The sequence below is a fragment of the Patella vulgata genome, chromosome 6 (genome assembly GCF_932274485.2).
Source record: "Patella vulgata chromosome 6, xgPatVulg1.2, whole genome shotgun sequence".
Lineage (NCBI taxonomy): Eukaryota > Metazoa > Mollusca > Gastropoda > Patellidae > Patella > Patella vulgata.
The window spans coordinates 48839457-48859626 of NC_065884.2; the positions used below are offsets into that span (position 1 = coordinate 48839457).

At 32.5% G+C, this 20170-nt stretch overlaps 3 protein-coding genes across 4 annotated transcripts in view; 2 read left to right on the plus strand and 1 right to left on the minus strand.

Annotated features, from left to right (window-relative positions):
* The window catches only part of LOC126825597 (signal peptide, CUB and EGF-like domain-containing protein 1), a 41036-nt gene extending 38845 nt beyond the window's left edge, over positions 1-2191 (plus strand). For both annotated transcript variants that reach the window (XM_050555272.2, XM_050555273.2), the window contains 4 exons: positions 97-294; positions 606-758; positions 1166-1245; positions 1925-2191. In XM_050555272.2, coding sequence (XP_050411229.2) covers positions 97-294; positions 606-758; positions 1166-1245; positions 1925-2068 — 575 coding nt within the window. In that variant the 3' untranslated portion in view covers positions 2069-2191. The remainder of the gene's footprint in view (positions 1-96; positions 295-605; positions 759-1165; positions 1246-1924) is intronic.
* A 1042-nt stretch (positions 2192-3233) lies between these two features.
* On the minus strand, positions 3234-8275 carry LOC126825600 (archaemetzincin-2). The gene is made up of 4 exons (XM_050555275.2): positions 8076-8275; positions 6537-7092; positions 5244-5528; positions 3234-4428 (listed from the first exon to the last, which is right to left on the minus strand). Exons 2-4 carry the CDS (start codon positions 7068-7070, stop codon positions 4144-4146), a joined length of 1104 nt encoding a protein of 367 aa, XP_050411232.1. The 5' UTR covers positions 7071-7092; positions 8076-8275; the 3' UTR covers positions 3234-4143.
* Positions 8276-9411: 1136 nt separating this feature from the next.
* On the plus strand, positions 9412-19048 carry LOC126825599 (kinesin-like protein KIF6). The gene is made up of 8 exons (XM_050555274.2): positions 9412-9539; positions 10074-10393; positions 10587-10701; positions 13315-13468; positions 14222-14436; positions 15999-16187; positions 18486-18603; positions 18970-19048. The coding sequence occupies exons 2-7, from the start codon at positions 10159-10161 to the stop codon at positions 18562-18564; spliced, it is 987 nt and encodes a 328-aa protein (XP_050411231.1). The 5' UTR covers positions 9412-9539; positions 10074-10158; the 3' UTR covers positions 18565-18603; positions 18970-19048.
* The last annotated feature ends 1122 nt before the right edge of the window (positions 19049-20170 follow it).

The window sequence follows — 20170 nt, forward strand, 5'->3', positions numbered from 1 at the left end:
CAATGGCATTGAGTTTTGGCATACGAAAAGGATTTTCCCGTTGCAGCTTTAGTAGTTGTCATTATCAATTAAGATTATGTATTGTTTGTATTTTAGACCGTAGATGCGGTGGTTACAGAGGTCGGTATCAAGGTGTAATAGAAACTCCCAACTATCCCGGTAATTACCCAGTCAATGTTGGATGTACATGGAAAATAAAACCTGAGAAACAGAGACGTATTTTGATCATTATACCCGAAATACATTTACGAGCTGAAGATAAATGTGGTGACAGATTAGTGATACGTAAATCGAGTAAGTTCAACATAGACCATTTAATCAGTAGAGATATGTCAAATCGATTATGGAATACAAATTAAGATTTTGAATTTTAACCTAAATTTTCTTTTTTGGGGCATATGCAAACTAGACATAAGTCAAAAGTTTAAGTATCAAACTTAAAAGAAAATTTGAACTACCTGCACTATTAATTATCAATTATTTCTATTTCAAAATATTTATAGTCATAAAATGTTAGGATTGAGAACTGTGAATTGACTTTGGTTTATTTGATTATCGGTATTATTTGATATAGTTTTTAAATGTTTTTTTTTTATTTCTAAAAGAATCACAATACAGTCCATCAACATTTGAAACTTGTGAGAGTCAAGAAAAACCAATAGCATTTACAGCTAGATCTAGAAAAATCTGGATAAATTTTAAATCCAATGGTTATAACACTTCAAAAGGTTTTTCTATACCGTTTGTTACATACCATGGTAAGTGTAGCACTACTTTAATTTTCCCACTAGGTTACAAAAAAAGGGGTAGAATGGGGGAGAATTCATGCTAGTTGTTTTATATGAAATGATCTGATGTGTTTTCCTGAAATTCCTCTGACTGCTGAGGTCGTCCCATATTCTGTTATTTGAGGTAAATTTTTTAGGTGGCGGGCGTAATTATGAGATCCAGTTCCATGGGAAATCATACCCCAATGTTTTTAAAATAATTTCAGTTGATGTTTTTTCAACACATCAGATTTTCGGCCATTAATAAAAACCTGACATTGCTGATGTTAAGCTAGGAAATAGTGTTACAATATAAATATTAATCATATTGGATGTTAAGCTGGGAAATCGTGTTATGATATAAATATTAATCATATTGTATAAATATTATTTTGTAGAAGAATATCAGACATTAATAGAAGATATAGTACGAGATGGTAGATTGTACAGCTCTTATCAACATCAACAAATATTTAAGGTAATTTAACAAAAACACCAGAGATATTTTGTTCCCTCATTCTCTCAAAACTGTCAGCATTTTTCCATACTTTTTATCAAGAAATTTTCCCTATAAAATCTGAATCAGTAACAGGTCAAGACTGAATAGACAAGATGCTTTAAATTATATAAGTGATGTTACCACAGAATTTTAATAGTGATTGTTCCCTTGAATGTTGGAATGTGATAAAAGCATCCTAACATCAAATGAACAATTGAGTCATCCCTAGTTCAGATCCTGTTTAAGAACAGTTTCCACTTGTACGAGTATGGTCTGCCTTGGTATAAATAAGTTTGTGGCCTTTGCATATAACCGATTATGATAAAAAAAGAAGGCTCGATCATCAACATCCAAAGTGGAAACAGAAATCATTGAACTGAGAAATGTCTAATTAACGAAAAAGCCACAACTACAAAATTAATAGGTTGACATATGTACAAAGTTTTGCAGAAAGATCTTGAGTCATTCCTGGGGTATGTTCTGGAAACAGAGCTTGGACAGATGGGAAAATAAAGCTCATTTCAGTATTCCTCCCATTAAGATCCTTTGGCCTGGGATAAAAAAAAATAATATTAATCTATAAATGTGTTGGCACGATTTTAAGCATCAATTTTCAGTTACGGAACAACTAAATTTAGAAAATGCATTTTTATTTCAGGATCGGAAACTGCTGAATGCTTTGCTAGAAGTAATAGCACAACCATACAATTATTTGAAATATGCCAACGTATCTCATACAATGTTCCCTCAATCATTCTTTAGACTTCTGACACCAAAAGTGAGACGATTTTTCTCCACATGACCAAATACAATCAATTTGAAGGGATGGAGATGAGAAACCAGGAGTAAAGAAGGATAAACAAGGACAATATTTGCCATTTTGTGTGTTTGTTGTTATGCGCCTGCTCTAAGTAGGATAAATTTTGGCTTCATGTAATGAAATCAGACATTTTAAACATACTACTATATGATTGTAGTTAATGTTAATGGTGCCATGGGAGGACATTTCTATAGAATAAAGTTATTTAGAAGTTATACTTGACCAACAGTCCATTTTGTTTTTCAATGTGAATTTCAAAATGGCTGACAATGTAGAGTGACCCGATCTTCTGGATGTGAAGAGTAATGAAAATGCTGCTTATTATATATTGTGCTATATGATTTTATTGAGGACAGTAAAAAGGACTGCCATTAGAGTTTATATTGCGGTTGATATTATTATAATATATGTTATGCTCTCATTTTTCTGCTACAGTCTATAGAATTGCTTTTAAATCAACATTTATTTTATATTAAATCAAGACTCAACAAATAAAAAAATATATTATAAAAACTTTTGAATATAAAATGCATATTTTAATCCAGTACTGTTGTTTTAAAATATAATAAATACATAATATTTCTCTACAAAAGCATATACCTCAGCCCACTGAAGCATGATAACTAAAAGGCTATATATAATAAAAAGGTGGAATTTTTATTTCAACTGAATATTACATGTATATGATCTAGCAGAGTTAAGAAAATAAACATCACTTCTATATTTGGAGCCTACCGGTAATTCTTCATTCTCAATCACCCACATAGTATGCTACTAGTCGGCATGAATAGAAGACTGGGAGATCTAGATTGATGGGAGAATAAATAAAATTGAATCCCAAAATTGAGGTAAATTCAAACAGTTTTTCTCAAGGTATATATTTTCTATCTTGTAGGACAAGATTTTAATTTTTTTTTTTAAAAATCAGCACTCTAGTATATTTTGAAGTACAATCTTTTATGTTAGGCCTATTTTAGAATTTCTGTTGTAACTTGTCCATTTTTTTTCCTCCATATTTATATTACATAAAAATGTGTTTTACTATCAGCTAGTGCTATTATTATACATAATGAATAAAATTTCTTTAGTTTAAATATGTATAGTTCCATTATTGTAAATAGTTTTACTAGATGGTATACTGAGTCAGCACTGCTGGTCTACTGTAGTTTTGTTTCAAATAGCACACAAATAAACCTTATTGAGTTGGGTTAATCGGATGTGTTATATTGATCAATGAACGGACAAGCTCTGTACAATTACATTTTCATTTCAAAAGATTAGGTTTCCTAATTTTATTTCTGTTTTTGTCTTAAACTGTCAACTTTTCAACACAAGATCAATTATAGGTACATGCAAAGTTTATCAATAGTGGTATGGGAATCATACTAAAGAGCTGATATTAATTATTTTAGTTTTTGGAAAATATATTACCATAAACTTTAGGGCTGACACAATATATTTTTTTAATCGATATATTGCAATTCTGAATCAATACTTCACAATACCTTTGTCTTCTCTGAAAAACGACCTTTAAATTATGCCTTACTAATTAGGAGTCTAAAATAATAACAACTCAGTAGATACTGTTCAGCAACCTGAGATGTTCCCTATAAATGGACCAACCGTAAACACTTCCATTTCCGTTAGTTAGGTCTATATGGTAACATTTCGTTCTTAATATATTTTTAGTCATAGTTATTAAAACAAATATTAAAAATGGTAGTTTACTGTATAATATTGTGGATTTAGATATCGCCAAATATAACAGAATATAGCTCCTCTAAAAATCAATGACTAACCCTCAAGCTAATGCAAATCAAAGGTTTGGAAAAACTATGTTTTTTTTTAAAGGTGACACAATAAAAGTTGTTTGTAGAATATGGAAAACTGTTCTAAAACATGGAGGCAATCCGACAAATCTCACCACTCACATCAAAAGCACTACACTTCCGACTTGAAAGTAGATCGAGATCGTTATCTAGAGTCGATATTGTGACCTGGTTATGAATCAGGTTGTGAATCGTATCACAGTCATGATACCCACAGCACTAATAAATTCATCCTTCTTCTAAATATTGTAGACACTTTTGTAGCCAGTTAACAGCAGATTGCAACTGTTCACAGGGTAACTGATCTTGAAGTTCTTGTAAGAATCCAGCCATAGCTTTATATCGCTCTAACACATTAAATCCACAACATTTTTGAAGCTTTCGTAAACAAACTGGACATAAAAACAAGGGTTGTGTTACAGCTTCTTCTATAGAGTTACTTTCATTCATAGCACAATGAAAAAATGTACAGTGTTGAAATCCTAGCAGATGACACGTCTCATGACTAATTATCTGAAATACAATTTTACAATCATTAAATATAAACAATCATTTTACAATGAAAGCTAACATTATCACATGAGAGAGAGAGAAATGGGGTTTAACGTCCAATCGACACAAACTAGGTCATTTCAGGACTAACATTGTTCAATTTTATTTTAATAATTTTGCTTGCACATAGGGGTTTTTCGCAGCGGGAGGAAACCTGAGGACCTGGAGAAAACCCACAAGGTTGGACAGAACACGCTACTCCTTGTCATTTACAACCAGGGAATCGAAACCACGCCAGTTGACTCAAGGACAGATCGTATGATACAGTGTGCACGTGCTAGCCATTCGACCATCCAACCCCCCACCTTAACACAATCTACACTTAAATTTAATAAAATGCATGTATAAGCTTGTTTTGGGTGTACGCATATATGTTTCCACCATATATTTCACATGTTGTCCTCATAAAGAAAATATAAGCAAATAAGTTTCTTTTACTATACTGATAAGGTAAAGGGATTAAATTTTATGCCAGAATCTAAACAAGATAAGAGCTGTATTTAACACAGGGTAGGATGAAAACCAAGGTCCAGTTTACAGATTGACATGCACATAATTTGACCCTTGACAGTTGGAATTTGATTGATGAAGACTAGGTTTTTGTCCACATTTTTGTCTACCGGTACTTCCATATCCATATCAGTAATATCACCATTTAAAGTTAAAGTTGCCCAATATATTGCATGTAGTTACTCAAATTTCATAGTAAAATACCATAAAACGACACATAAAAAAATATATTTTTGTTTTGTAACCCTGACTTTAATCTGACTTACTCTTAATAATTTCCATATCAATAATCCATCTACTTCTTTTATATCTTGGTGAGTTTCTTTATCAAATCCTTTAGGCTCATATCGTCCAAAACAAAACATGGCAGACTTGTGAACAGCTGAACTTTCTCCAAGAACAAAATTAAGATCATCTTGTGGATAGAGATCGGTCCATGTTAATCCTAATATACATAATCCATTTGAAGGTATTAATCTCTGCAGATATGGGAAGAAATCGCCAACATAATATTGTTTTTGTTCTGTTACTGAATGGTGTCGGGATCTTATCTGGAAAATATAAGCAGTTATTGGGCATGTGTTAAAATTTACTTGAACAACTCATTCTAATATATATGCAATGAATAAAAGCCAAGGATTGATTGGTAAGAAATTCAAGAAATAGTTTAACTAAATATTAAACAAATAATTTGTACATCGTGTTTCTGGTCTTATAATTTTGAAGAAAGGAATGGAAAAGGGTTTAATGCCTATCAATTCAATACTTCCATCATGACAATCATCATAGTAAGACAAAAGATATGGTAATGAACATAAGAAGTACAAAAATCAATCCTAACTGGTTGTCCAGTAACAAAATCCCAAAGACAAACTGAGCCAATCAAATTGCTTATCACTCTACTTAGCCTAAGCAGAGAATACTCATGACTGAGTAAAGTCGTTTTAATGCAGTGAAACTATACACCAGGTTGCACCACTCACACTCTATTAGAATCAAAGTAATTGGGCTGGAATAATCAAATTTCTTATCACTCTGCTTTACCCGATGTAATGGAAGTATACAACAAGCTTCATCATACAATTAGAAAAAACGTTTGAGTGTCATAAAGTATCAACCAATCAAATTCCTTATCTCTGCTTTAAGCCCAAACAGAAATTGCTTATCATTCTGCTCATTATCAAACTCCATCAAACCTTGATGATCAAGGCGTTCAATTAATAAACAACTATTCTAGCTCTATTAGAAACAGACTGATAGACATAAAGATGGACGGACCCATTTTAATAGTCCTCTGCTTTGTTCAAAATGCAGAGACAAGAAAATAACAAGTAGACATTCTAATTAAAAAAAAATGAAGTGCTTGCTTCACACCTTTTGTCTTTGCAAGCCTATATTAAGCATCGGTTGGTTTCTAACAACTGATTATTTTAATGAACTTTCGTTTGCATGAGTGTTAAGAACATCAGCTAGTGATGTAATGTACTTGGCTTGTTTTTAATGCAGGGCAGGTATATGTAAAAGGGTAAGCACAAGTGACTGAGAAGAAATACATTTACCTGCCACTGTTTGTCCTTGATGTTAACTTCAGGTAAAACATGGGAATCAAAACCGCTGAAATATATCTGACAAAAACTTTGAAGCAAACTAAACAATGTTAACTCTAGTCTCTTAGTCGTCAAACGGAAAATTTTAATAAATTCTGGGAATTCATCGATTGGTTGAATGTATATTATTGTCTTAACAGGTGCACAAAAGGCATACACATTCTGAACATCTCTGACACTTCTCCATTTTACATAAGTCTGTCCAGAATATAATGGCTGAGTTAATTTCAAAGGTCTAAACAATCGGAAATCTGGATTCTGAAGATCTGCAAGATTTGTAGCTTCTTGAAATTTTAATTCTGGTTCGTTACCAAAAGGCAGCCTTGCAACTGATGTTGTTAAGCACTCTTTTCCCAAATTAAACAATTTACGAGCAGAAGGCGCTAGTTTTTGAATGTCACCTAGTAGATACTGAACATTAGAAGTTGATGATTGGTCTCCTGTTGCTGAGATCTGTTCTGTCGGATTTGATGATGTTGCTCCCATTTTCTTATATAATCAAAATAAACTAAAAGTAATAGATACCAATTCAAATCAATTTCATTTAATTTTATGTTTATATTTTATTACATTTTTACAACATAGGTCTATATGTCAAATCTTAGGCCTTAAAGAAAGCCTGTAATTTTCATCGAATAGCAATGTAACAGGTTGATAATTTTCTCCCCTGTGACTGTTCCAAATTGCCACACTTGGACACAGACACATATTAACTTAAAAACATTTTGATATTTAGAGGAGTTATCAATCATGTAACCCAGTGTTTTTTCCTAGGGTATAGACATAATTATTTCATAATAATGCATTTTCCGATAATCAATTTTTAATACAGATTTAATGGTATCTGTTTAAAATAATAATTTTACATTTATAAAAGTATGAAACTATTGAAACTAGCCTGTTTTTTTGAGGAAATTGTCTGGAGTCACACAACAATGTCCAATATAGAAATGAAATGAAATGGGGTGTAACATCCTACTCTTCTGCTCTGTCTGGGCTAATGAAGACGGGCATATACCCCATATAGCCTACAGTGTGCTATGAGTGAAATTTGACTGGACAGCGGCGCGCATACGGCCTATTCTTATATCGAATTCCAACTTTCAAGAGATCTTTTACGTGCACGCCAATACATGGAACCTTAATTCAATTAATTGGTTTTTTTTCCCATCTAAACGACTAGTCCTTGTCAAGCCCTCCGTTCTTTCACCACTGACATGGGGAAACCATGTCGGAAAATCCTGATGAGCATTCTCGGCAACCTCCAGATTAGCGACTCAGCGTCTAACCTAGTCCAGCTCTGCTGAACGTAGGTCTCTAGGTCTCTTAATTTACAGTCGACTGTAAAGAGACCTACGTTCAGAGCTGGACTACGTCTAACCCACTTAGCCACCTTGGCTCCGTCCAATGTGTAGACCTAGTAAGCCTATGCCATGTCATGTGTTTAACTTTAAGAAAAAGGTTTAATAAATATACTCTAGGCCTACTAACTCTTGTATATTCTTCCTTTTTAATTATTATATACATGCGTTGGCTATCCTACTTCTAATCAATTTATATCAAATGGTAACCAAAACTATAGTTGTAAATTTGTGAAGTTTAGTCACACTGATATTTTATCAAGCTATTTTTTGCTGATTTAATGTCTAATAGTAGTCCGGCAGATAACTGAAATGAACTAAATTCAGCCTTGTTTAACTGGACATTCAACGTATATTGACAAACCAGGATCTGTATCAACAAACGTCTGGTTCATCTAAACAAATATAGTGTGGGAGTTATCTAACCGGAAACACATGTTGTTGTTTACAAATGGCGACAAGATTTAACATGAAAGTTAAATTTTTGACAAAGTGATAATGATTAGGCGACATCGATTGACTAAAAGTAAGTCATTTACATCACTTTGTTTTTGTGATCTTAACTGATGGCAGTCTATACAAATATTTTGGATTTTACCTGATCTTATTTCATTTACCGGTAGGCCTAATATGTTACAGGCATTGCCTGAGTAGAGCGAAGCTGATAATTGCCAAATAAAACCTTCATAATTAATTTTCTCAAGTGATACAAAAAATGTTAAATAATATAGTTTTTCAAAATTGATTTTTATTTAGATCTAAATTTTATACATTAATTTTGTTTTTTAAAAAAGAACAAAAAAGTGTGAGAATTATTTTCATTGACATAAAAAATATGTGACGTCATTGGTTAGATGCGTCATAGAAATAGTTCGATGAGGCGCGTAATCTCGCTTGGGCGAGATTTGTTGTGTAGAATTATTTTTGTTAGTTACGTCATAGACATGGTTACGTGATCTCGTTTGGTCGAGATTTGGTAAGTTGACATGCACATTGCCTATTTTGCCCAGATATCCGGTTCCGGTCTGAAATTTTTTTTAATCAACAGTCTGTGGGTGACATTTTTAATTACGCTCCTGTGTTACCGGAAAAGAGCTTCGCTCAAGCACCGCGCTTAGAGCTTTGCTCTATACTACTGAGACTACTGATCCCGATTTTTTCAACCCCGGACGGCGGAGTTACTCCATCTCCAGGGCGCCCGGTACAGTGAAACTGATAGTGGCCAATTTTGGCCGTAAACAAGCAATATTTAAAGATATGAAAATTCATTTCAATTAAATGGCACTGGGCTTCCTTTTTTGTGGTTATAGTTTTAAAAAGTCACGAATTTTCCTTTCACTCCTAAAAAAAGAGGTACCGGTAACCCAATTTACCCAAAGCCATACAAATCTTAGAAATCTACCAATATTCCAACTTATGTTTCATTATTTGAACACTCCTTGTATGTTACATTTATTATTTTGTAGAGATCAGACCACAGTTATTCTCATCAACATTTCATAGCAGATGACTCCGATGATCGAGTGTACCTAAGTTATTACTTTCAAGCTGAGGTGCTCCGCTTACTGTTAAGCTTGCTGATATTTTGATTAGAGTAAGAGCATACGATAATTAACTGACTGTGTTGCACTAGAAATGGTTCCACTATTGATTGCATGCACCTGCCAACAGATATCATAAAGCCCACAATAACTGTCTGTGTTGCACTAGAAACGGTTCCACTATTGATTGCATGCACCTGCCAACAGATATACTAAAGCCCACGATAACTGTCTGTGTTGCACTAGAAATGATTCCACTATTGATTGCACCAGCCAACAGATATATAATCTAAAGCAAACTATTTTTAAACTACATGTTCTGTCTGTCCAAATACATTTTTACGGCTAGGCTTTTTACCAGAAGAAACCCTGGGAAGTACGTACAGCTTTACAATTAGTTTTTGCAAAAAATATTAATTTTTTAGTTTGTTCAAATATCGTTCTTTTGTAAATCAAAATTTCCCTGAAACACTTTTTGTGAGTTTATCTTTTGTATGCCACACATCTTGAATCTTTTTTTTGATTAAGTTTGTACATTGTTAACTGCATTCAGTAATGTCAGTCATAATTAAGATTTTATATTTCAGAAGCCAAAGTTAGTTTGTTTAAATGGAGAAGATAAGGAAGTGAATTGAAAAACTTGTATGCTAATGTACACTTCAGGATCAAGAAATGGCTCACATCAAAACCTATGCTAGAATCAAACCAAGCTGTCATCTTTTTGAAGGTTTTGAAATCTCACCTAAATGGCTATCTCTACATGTTCCAGAATTATCACATGATTATGGAAGTTCTCCTGGAAAAGTCAGAGCATCTATTGGTTATGATTTTCAATTTCATCATGTTTTTGATATAGATTGTACTCAGGATGACATCTTTGATAATGTGGCTAAAGATATTGTTGAAGGTATTGTTTACTCATTATTTCATTATTGCTCAGTGGTTGAGCGTCTACATTAATTTCACTGTAATTAGATTTTTAGTTTTAATTGAAAATTTACATTATTTGTAATGTATCCTTGCAGATCATTCTTAATTATCAATGTCAATACGTACAGTATACAATGTAATTAGAACTTACCATCATTTTCTCAATTCAGGATTTGTTAATGGATATAATGGAACAATATTTGCATTTGGACAGACTGGGTCCGGTAAAACATTTACTATGGAAGGTGGATCACATAGTTATAGAGATCGAGGAATAGCGCCAAGGTTGGTATCTTATTTATTTCAAATATACAAGGCAAATGTAAATTTCTGCAATAAATGAAATGTGGTACTAGGGTTTCCATATATTGAATAGGAAGGTTCAGTACACCTAGTAATAAAAACACTAATTTGGAAAACTTAAAGTTGGTATTTGACAATTAAATACACAAAAGTTTTTCTGAAATTCCAATATTTAAAAGCCTTGTTATTTATTCTTTAGAATAACATATAGTTGGTAACAAATAATTCATTGTAAATTTAATGGTTGTACTAGATTTATGTATAACAGGAAAGTTTAAGTTTTAAAAAATCATATTAAAATGTTTCTGAGTTAATTCCCTTATGCTAAGAAGCTGCTGGTGAGAGCTCTGTCACATTTGTTGTATCTTCACAGGTTATATGAAAGTGTGTTATTATGAAATTTGGCATGGATTTGCATACATGTAAGATACCTGGGAAAAAAATGGATTGATTTATTACCAGAAAATTTCATCAACTTGGGAGAAATATGCATTCGAAATATTGACAATAGCGATACAGTGATCATTGTTTATCTAGTATGGTGACTTATCTAGTGAGGAGTTACTCGCTTAAACAACACAGTCCTTAAACTTAAACCTGGAGTATTAACATTATTATGTTTCTGAACATTAACTCTGTTAAACCAACCAAAAGAAATAGGAGTGGTGGAAAAAAAATTCACAGCCAACCTCAATAGCCTGAATACTGTTGAAGAAACACCCAATGAATCTGGGTTAACATCTGTCAATAACGATAAGTTGGAACTTTGTTTGTTAAACTCAAGATCTGTCAGAAAAAAATCAATTGAATTGAATCAGAATATTTTATTAGATGAATCCATAGACATATTGTTAATAACTGAGGTGGTGAATTAGCAATTATCTTCAGACAATCACTATCTCTGAAACAGTTTAATAGCAGTGAAATCAATTCTTTCAAGAGTTTCAACATATTGGCTTCAACTTGCAGCAAAATAATGTTTCTGCTCGAATATTTGCCTTATACAGACCTCGCCCTTCTGCTAAAAACAAATTGAGTTTCTAAAATTTTGAGGAGGTATTCCTTGAATTGATCTCTGATCTTAATCTAACTTGCAGTCAACCTCTATTCTTTTGTGATTTTAATATCCATGTTGATAATGTTCTTGACAATAATTCCCAGAGATTTACACAAATATTCGATAGTTTTGGATTAAAACAACTTGTTACGAAACCTACACACGGTAGCAGCCACACATTAGATCTAGTTATCTGTAAATTAACCTCAAAACTGATAACAAATGTGGATGTATGTAACCACGAATTATCAGATCACTTCAGTGTGTTTGTGGATCTCAACCTGTCAAAACCAGCCCCTACTAAAACTGAATTAGTATATAGGAAGTGTCGGAATATCAACTTGAGTCAATTCATAGAGGACATCAATATTGAAACTGTTTTACAAAAGATATCTTACTTAGACTCTGTTGATAATAAGTGTCCAGCTTTTAATTAATTCCTTGTTGGTTCTTTAGACAGACATGCTCCCCTTAAGAAGTATACAGTAAATGGTTCAATGATTCCCTTTTAACATTAAAACACCAGTGTCAAGTGCCGAAACCAACTGGCCAAGGTCAGGTTTATAAGTACACTGTCAAATAAATAAGCGTAAATGTAACCAGTACTCTCTGAGTTAAAATCAACCAAGATAAACAAAATCTGCGATCTGTTTCCTGATGTTGCTGAAACCAAACAACCTATCTCTTCACTTGACAGTGTAGATGATTCAAGCTGATTAAAGTTGGATCCAATTTCTCTAATAGATCTCAAGAAGATTATTCAAAATGCTCCCACAAAATCATGCTATACCGACATGGCTTTTTTCAAAGATATGTTTACCACATCTGCTTCAGATATTATTCACTTTAATAAATGATTGTGTCTCTTGCTGCCAGTTCCGACTGCATTCACAATGACGCTTGTAAGACCATTACTAAAGAAGTTAAACCTTGATCCAGATTGTCTTAAAAACTACCAATCAGCAATCAGTATCAAATTTATTGTTTTGTTTTGAAAGTCATTGAGAACGTTATTGCTGAACAACTCAAAGAACATCTATCTCATGAGAATCTCTCAGAACCATTTCAGTCCACATATCGAGACAATCATAATTAATTATTTGGTTCACACTTATTTCTATAGAGTCAAATCCCGCGTGAATGATATATTTATATATAAAACACAGTGATATTTTGGTAAAATCCTTACCATTGTCAAAATATCCATCAAATTCTACCCCCCCACCCCCCGGTCTTTGGAAAATGGGGATGGTTATTCCATACTTGGGAAGGAAATTTACCTCACAGTTAGTCTATGACGTACAGATATTAGGGGGTTATAAAAGAGGGTGATGATCGAAATTCATCAGAGCTCATCTAGATATTCCGAGCAGCTATCAGCTATGCTTTATTTAACTGTAGTTTTATTTACAATCAGAAAGGAAACACAACAAGGAAGTCTGATGTTACTACATTGGCTTGTTATTATTAAAATATTATATCATTTTGAAATAATTAGTATTAATTTCTGTCTTAATGATATACATTTTTATTTTCAGAGTTCTTTCAACTATATATAAATATTTAGAACAACGAGAAGATGATGATGTGACTGTAGAAATATCTTATTTAGAGATTTACCAAGAAGTGGCATATGATTTACTTAGTTCTGCTGCCTTAAACACTTTCTCACCTGTAGTTCCACTTCCTAAGGTAACCAACCATACAAGGAAAAGTTTCTTTATTGAAATAGAGTTGTCATAAATAATATTGTCACAATCGATTCTTTTTAGCACACTAACGAGCTAGAATTATCCAATCTGTATAAAAATTTGTTTTGGTTTTGTAGCTAATCGCAACAAAGGAACTGACTGATTTCCTACAATTTTCCTTTATATTGTCCAATAAGAAAGTTTGTTATTTGATTTACATGTTTCATAAAGTAATTTTGAAAATCAAATCAAAAAAAGTAAGTTATATAATGTCTTGGACTGGATGTCAGTGAATCAATTTCAAAGCTTTTTCCAATCTTCATAGATGCATAAAGATGGTGTTAAATTGCCATAATTATGTTTTTATATGCCCATATTGTCATGTGGATGTATTATGCCATTGCGTCTGGACGTTCGTCCGTCCACATTTTGTTTGTGGGCACTCTACAGGTCCCAATTTTTATCCGATTTTGACAAAACTTGAAATATACGTCTATCTCCCAAAGATCTCGGTTTCTTTTGATATTGACATGTATCGTAACATAACTTCATGGATTGTATGAAAAATCGCGTTTTTAGCTTATGGACACTCTAGAGGTCACAATTTTCATCTGATTTTGATGAAACTTGAAATGCATGTTTATAACCCAAAGATCTCAGTTCCTTTTGATATTTGCGCTTTTTTTTTTAACTTGATCTCTATCCATCTCTTGCAAAATATGGGCCTGGCAACTGCTGTTTTTTTGTTTTGTAGATATCTGTTGTGGAAGGTTTAGAAGGTTTGTTTGTTATGAGAAATCTATCTTTACATATAGCTGCTAATGAACAGGTGGCACAGTGTCTGCTGTTACAAGGACAATCTAATCGTAAAGTTGCTGAAACACCTGTCAATCAAAGATCATCTCGATCTCATGGTGTTGTTACAATACATTTAACATGTAAAGCTAAAGGTTCCGATATAATTGTCAGGTATGTAAATTTCTTAAAGACTAACATGATACTTCTAGTGCCTACAGCACAGATACATGCATTTTCTTATCCAAATGGACATAGATTTCATGAATCCGATCGTATTCAAAATTTTACACATATTAGCCTGGCCACGTCTAACTTGATTTCATCTTACATGCCTACATTTTCATGTGGATGTATATTGTCGTTGCCCCTGTCCTTCCGTCCACAATTTGTTTGTGGACACTCTACAGGTCACAATTTTTATCCGATTTTGATGAAACTTGAAATATAAGTTTATATCCCAATGATCTTAGTTCTTTTCGATATGGGCATGTATCGGACCATAATTTCATGGATTATGGTTCCTGATTGTATGAAAAATCACGATTTTAGCTTGTGGACACTCTAGCTTTCAAAGTGCTATCACTGAATCGTAATATAAAAACCAGGAACTTACCTATATGATGCCCAATTAGACCAAAAAAACCCCAACTATTCTGGTTCTCAGATAATCCAGCATCACTTAAAAAGGGTAGCATCACCCATTTTTATTTTAAAAAATAAAAAATAAAAACAGTCTCATTAATTACTGCAGAAAAATGTTTTACACCGTTACAGGAAGTAGCTCTAAAAAAAAAAAATACTTCTCTGGACAGTTCCATTATCTTCAAGTAAACTATGCAGCACACTCACCCATGCAGTGCTAAGTAACTAATAGAAAATGTAATCTTTACAAGTAAAGATAGGGCAAACATACAGTCAGTGGCTAGAAGTCAACAACAAGAAAAAAATCCTTAATATAAATCCTCACACTCCTATATTCAATAAGCAATACATGGAAACTTCACAACTAATACTGTAAGTCAAATCTGATAACCTTCAAACCTAATAGATGAGGTCAAGAGTTAGCATAACACATGCTGATATCTGTCTATAATCTATCTCCTTTATACATCTTTTTTTGTAAAGCTACTCTATTATTATAATCTTCTCGCTCTATAATTAAATTATAATCAGTAGTTTATCTCTTTAAAAGTATCTCACACTATCTCTTTGATATATACAATTCCGATTCATAATAAAACACAATGCTATACCTCAAAGAGATATTCTTATCATTAAAAAATATCAAATGTTAATACAGAAACTGGCTTTAATGTGTATAAACAAATGAAACCTTTCTTTATTGGAACTTCAAAACAAACATTTTTTGTTACTGACATATTTGGAACTGAGAATTATTTTAGAAATATTTGGTGTGTATTTTATTCAGTGTAAACATACTTTAAATTTGTTATGCTAATGCAGGTCAAAGGTCATACATATGTACCAAAGATATTTCTCACTTGACTGCTAAGTAACTCTTTATGTACGTAAAACTGTAATTAGGATCAGTATTAGGATTATAGTAGTAATATGTATACTTGATCTTGTACTTAGATTTATACAGGTTTATATTCTTAGTGCTGATAATTAAATTAGTTATAAATATTTTATTTTGTAAGGTCACTGTAGATCATGTACAAATTGGAACAGATTTGTGTAGAAGTCAGTGAAAATTCGTAAAATACTTTCAGATCCAAGTTACATCTGGTTGATTTAGCTGGTTCAGAGCGTGTATCTAAAACAGGAGTTGATGGTCAGCAATTATCAGAAGCTAAATCTATTAATTTATCATTACATCATCTAGAAACGGTTATTATAGCCTTACAAGCTGATTCTATAGAAACTGGTAGACAGAGACTGAATATTTTTCCACCCAAGAGGTGAGATGTTCTTAAAATGTGTTATTAATCTTCAAAAGGTCAGTGCAGGTTTGAGGATGCTTAGCCTATTACTTGTTCTATTTTTTGCTTTTGTCTTGGTGTTCTTGCATATGCACTAGGACCTTGCTGTTAATGCAGGTGTTGGTGTTCACAATGGTGGTCACATTATAGCGAGCCAGGTTATTGGAGGATAACTCTTAATAATTTGAATTGAAATTGTATTTGTATTAATTTATGAACCAAGGCACCCCAGCGTTAGACTGAAGCCAGCAATTTAGTGAGGTTATAGTATATTTCAGTTTTTAAGCTTCATTTAGTATTTTTGATAATTTTGATTTCTTTAAATTCTTTTATATTTATAGATCCAGTTTGTGTTGGGTTTTTTTATTTTCTATTTTATTCTGTTTTAGCTTTATTTTAATTTTGATTTCTAGATTTTATGTTTCTCAATCACCTAATAGAAGTGGCTGTAATGATGGCCCCCGAGGTAGACATATTCCATATAGAAACTCTCTTTTGACTATGATCTTAAGAGATAGTTTAGGTAAGACAGTAAAAATGAAAACTCATGGTGAAATAATACTCGAGAGACTAATGAATTTGTTTACCAGATACAGGCCAAACACTATGCATTGGTTGTTTTTTGTATTTGAGCCGAAAAAAGCTCCCCTTAATGAACAAATTGAAAAAATCGCTCCCCTAAAAAGCTCTCCCGGTTTCGATAAGAAGAGTGATTTAGAAATTAAGGAGAGTGATCTGATATTAAGGAGAGTGATTAGTTTTATGTATATGGGAAATGGTTCTGAAGATCAATAACTGTGTGTGAGGTGTCATTCCTGGTTACATAAATGATAATAAACATCGTCTGCTAAATAATTGCACTCGTACTCATACGGTCAAAAACTTTTGCTATCGTTTAAAACTACTTACGATATTCCAATAGAAATACTTGTTGACATTTCTAAATATTTATAGCTTGTATATATTTTGTTTAAAAACATAACCCATATTCAAAATATAATCATAAACGCTTGAAAATTCCATCAAAATATAATCTATTTCTTCCGGAATTATTCTCATTGGAAATTTTCACGTGCTATTTCTCGTAAATTCTCACGTCTCGGGAGAGTTCTACTTTACATTTCAGTTAAATTAACCTATGATGCATATAGGTGCCATCTATTTTTAGCAACATATTCATCAGAATTTTATTACCATGTGCAATCACATTATACAATAATCGAATACACCAAATAAATGTTCACAATGACAGCATGGTGGCCATCAGAACGCAAGTCCTTCACACTATTTTTATTTTTTTTTAAAAATACATATGTCCATGATTTACAAATAAGGAGAGCAATTTTCAATTTTAAGGTGAGGGAGAAAAACCTCCCTTTGGTCGACATTCAGGTGCGCGGCAGGCGCTCGTGAGCGATCGCCCACATCAAAATACAATGACTGACTGACAATGCACCTGCTTTTTTTTTTTGCCAAATATCACATATTGTTATTTATGACATGTACATATGTTTATATTGTATGCTGTCCTCAATGGATGTTTCGATACAATAAAATCTTATCTCTTATGTAGGTCCCGACGTGATACAAAAAAAAATGAGCCCATATTTTAGTGACAATGTTATTTTTGATACATTACTGTTGTGTTGCATTGTGTCATATTCGTTTAGCACAGTTACTTAACTGAGAAATAAATACATATTCAGGGGAAACTAGAGTTAATTGATGTATGAATATATTGCATAGTGCAACGAGGCTTGAAATTTTAAGGCTTAACATGATTTAGAGAAATCACATTTTAAGAACATTTTAGTTTCTGAGTCTGTGTGGCTCCCTGCGAAAGCTTGCTGACTGAAGACTAATGGGGTATTCTTCAACTGGTTGTGTTAATTCTGAAACAGGGGACATAATCAATAACTGATTTATACTGCCTTAGTAGGCTATTGGGTGGAACTGCTTCATTAAATCATAAACATGACAAACAAGACAAGAGTACAGCAGCAAAGACAAACAAATTAAGAACCATGAATGTGCAAAGTGCTAACATTTCCGATTTTAGTGTCCAAGTGAATAATACTGTTAAACAAAACTGTGAAAAAAAAGAGTAAAAAAAGTCTTATTTTATTTTATATTATCAGAAATAGGGAAATTAAAAAAAGAGCAATTAATCAGTCAATCAAAGATAAAGAATCTAATATATGACATCAGACAATAGTGATGTCATTCATTATAACCATGGTTTCATAACAACTCAATATATACTTTAACCTATTTCAGGAGGAAATTGTTTAACTGCTATGATAGCAACTGTATCATTAGAATGTCAGAATCTTGGAGAATCAATCTCTACTTGTAGATTTGCTCAAAGAGTTGCCTGTATAGCTAATCATGTTACGTAAGTAATTAATAGATTAGATTGCTAACATTAGATCTAATGGCATCTAATTCTTGGTTGGTACTACTTTCCAGTGTTCCATTGCTCAGTAACCATATATATCGAGACTAAGCCAATAAAGTGCCAGATCTGGGGGAAGAAATGACCTGGAGGGCAGAACCAGGGTGTGTGTTAAGATAAAGGGTATTTTTCACCAATCAGGAGATCTGGCAAAGGTACTGCAGTACCCTCAAGATGTTAAAAGGTGTTTTATATAAGTTACAATTAATTAAAAAATGAACTTTGATTACTGAAATTTCGTTACAAAAATATAAGTGCAAAAGAATTCTATTACCAGGTAATATTCAATGTGCATTTCATTTACAGGAGAAATGAAGAAGTAGATGATAAAACCGTTATTAAACAGTTACGTAAGAAAGTAGCAGAATTAGAATCAGAAGTAGCGTGTTTAAAATTAGAACAGGTTTGTAAATCCATAAAGTAAATCATCTGTTTGTATCACATTAATTTTCAAGTTTGAATCACATAAATCATTTAAATTCTAAATGAAAGATCCACACACATAGTGTTTCCAAATCTGGACTTTCTTTAAAATTTAGGCATCTGCTACAATTATGTCTGGTCAGGTTTGAATTTCATTATTTTATGAATGAAGCTATTAAAGTTAATGTTATTTCTGTTTTAAATTAGCCAAGTTTTATGAAAATACATAATAGAATATTTAGCTGATAAATTCAGAAGCAAGTGATATAACTGAATGATATCACAAATCCTCCTGGAGGCTTTTGAAGTTGGAAGTTCAGAAATGAGTTTTATTTTCTATAGTGGCTGTATAAGTGATTGATATTTTATTTATTTTCTAGAATTCTGAAATAGAACAGACCAACAGTATGAACAATAAACTTACAGACGAAGACAAACTTGTCTGTTCACAAGTAGTTCAAGACTATCTGGCCGGTAGAATTAATGATCCAGTTTCATCAGGTAGAGACATTGCTATTACTGTAAAGACAATTTCATTTGGCGAGTAAAGAAGTCATTTACAAATAAATCTTAATACATTACCATATGAACTAGGATGTCTTGGAAATGGGAAGATTTTTTCTATTCATCTCAAAAGTGTAAACTTTAATACCATCATAATAAGTGATATCAAGCATTTCTCTTCAAAATGCTTATTTATCTACAGTAAAGTTTAGAATAGATCATCTGTTTCTATCAGGCTGTAGAGACAAACATTGGCTGCGTCCTGTTTTTTTATACTACATGTATCTAGACCAATAAAATTGCACATGATTTCTGGATTTATATTAAGTACTTATTATTTTTAGGAATAAGAACCCCGTATAGATTTAGAGAATGTATGAAGTTATTAAAGAGACTTGTATTAAATCATGAAACAAATAGCCGAGAAGCAACAGATAACAGACATTTTATTGGTATCCAACCATCTATACCATCTAAATCTACCTCAGTTAAACAGTAAGTTTATTTACTAACTTGTATAGATAAATAATGGTTCAGCAAGGAACAAGGTCTATGTGTTCGGATGGGACAAAAACCTGAG

Bases quoted from the DNA above. Each gene is read 5' to 3' on its own strand.
- LOC126825600 (XM_050555275.2), bottom strand. From the start codon at position 7,070: ATGGGAGCAACATCATCAAATCCGACAGAACAGATCTCAGCAACAGGA. The intron at 5,529-6,536 runs GTAAATGTATTT...TATATTTTCCAG, and splicing joins TCAAGGACAAACAGTGGCAG to ATAAGATCCCGACACCATTC. The intron at 4,429-5,243 runs GTAAGTCAGATT...ATTGTATTTCAG, and splicing joins TGATATGGAAATTATTAAGA to ATAATTAGTCATGAGACGTG.
- LOC126825599 (XM_050555274.2), top strand. From the start codon at position 10,159: ATGGCTCACATCAAAACCTATGCTAGAATCAAACCAAGCTGTCATCTT. The intron at 14,437-15,998 runs GTATGTAAATTT...AAATACTTTCAG, and splicing joins GGTTCCGATATAATTGTCAG to ATCCAAGTTACATCTGGTTG. The intron at 16,188-18,485 runs GTGAGATGTTCT...AACCTATTTCAG, and splicing joins AATATTTTTCCACCCAAGAG to GAGGAAATTGTTTAACTGCT.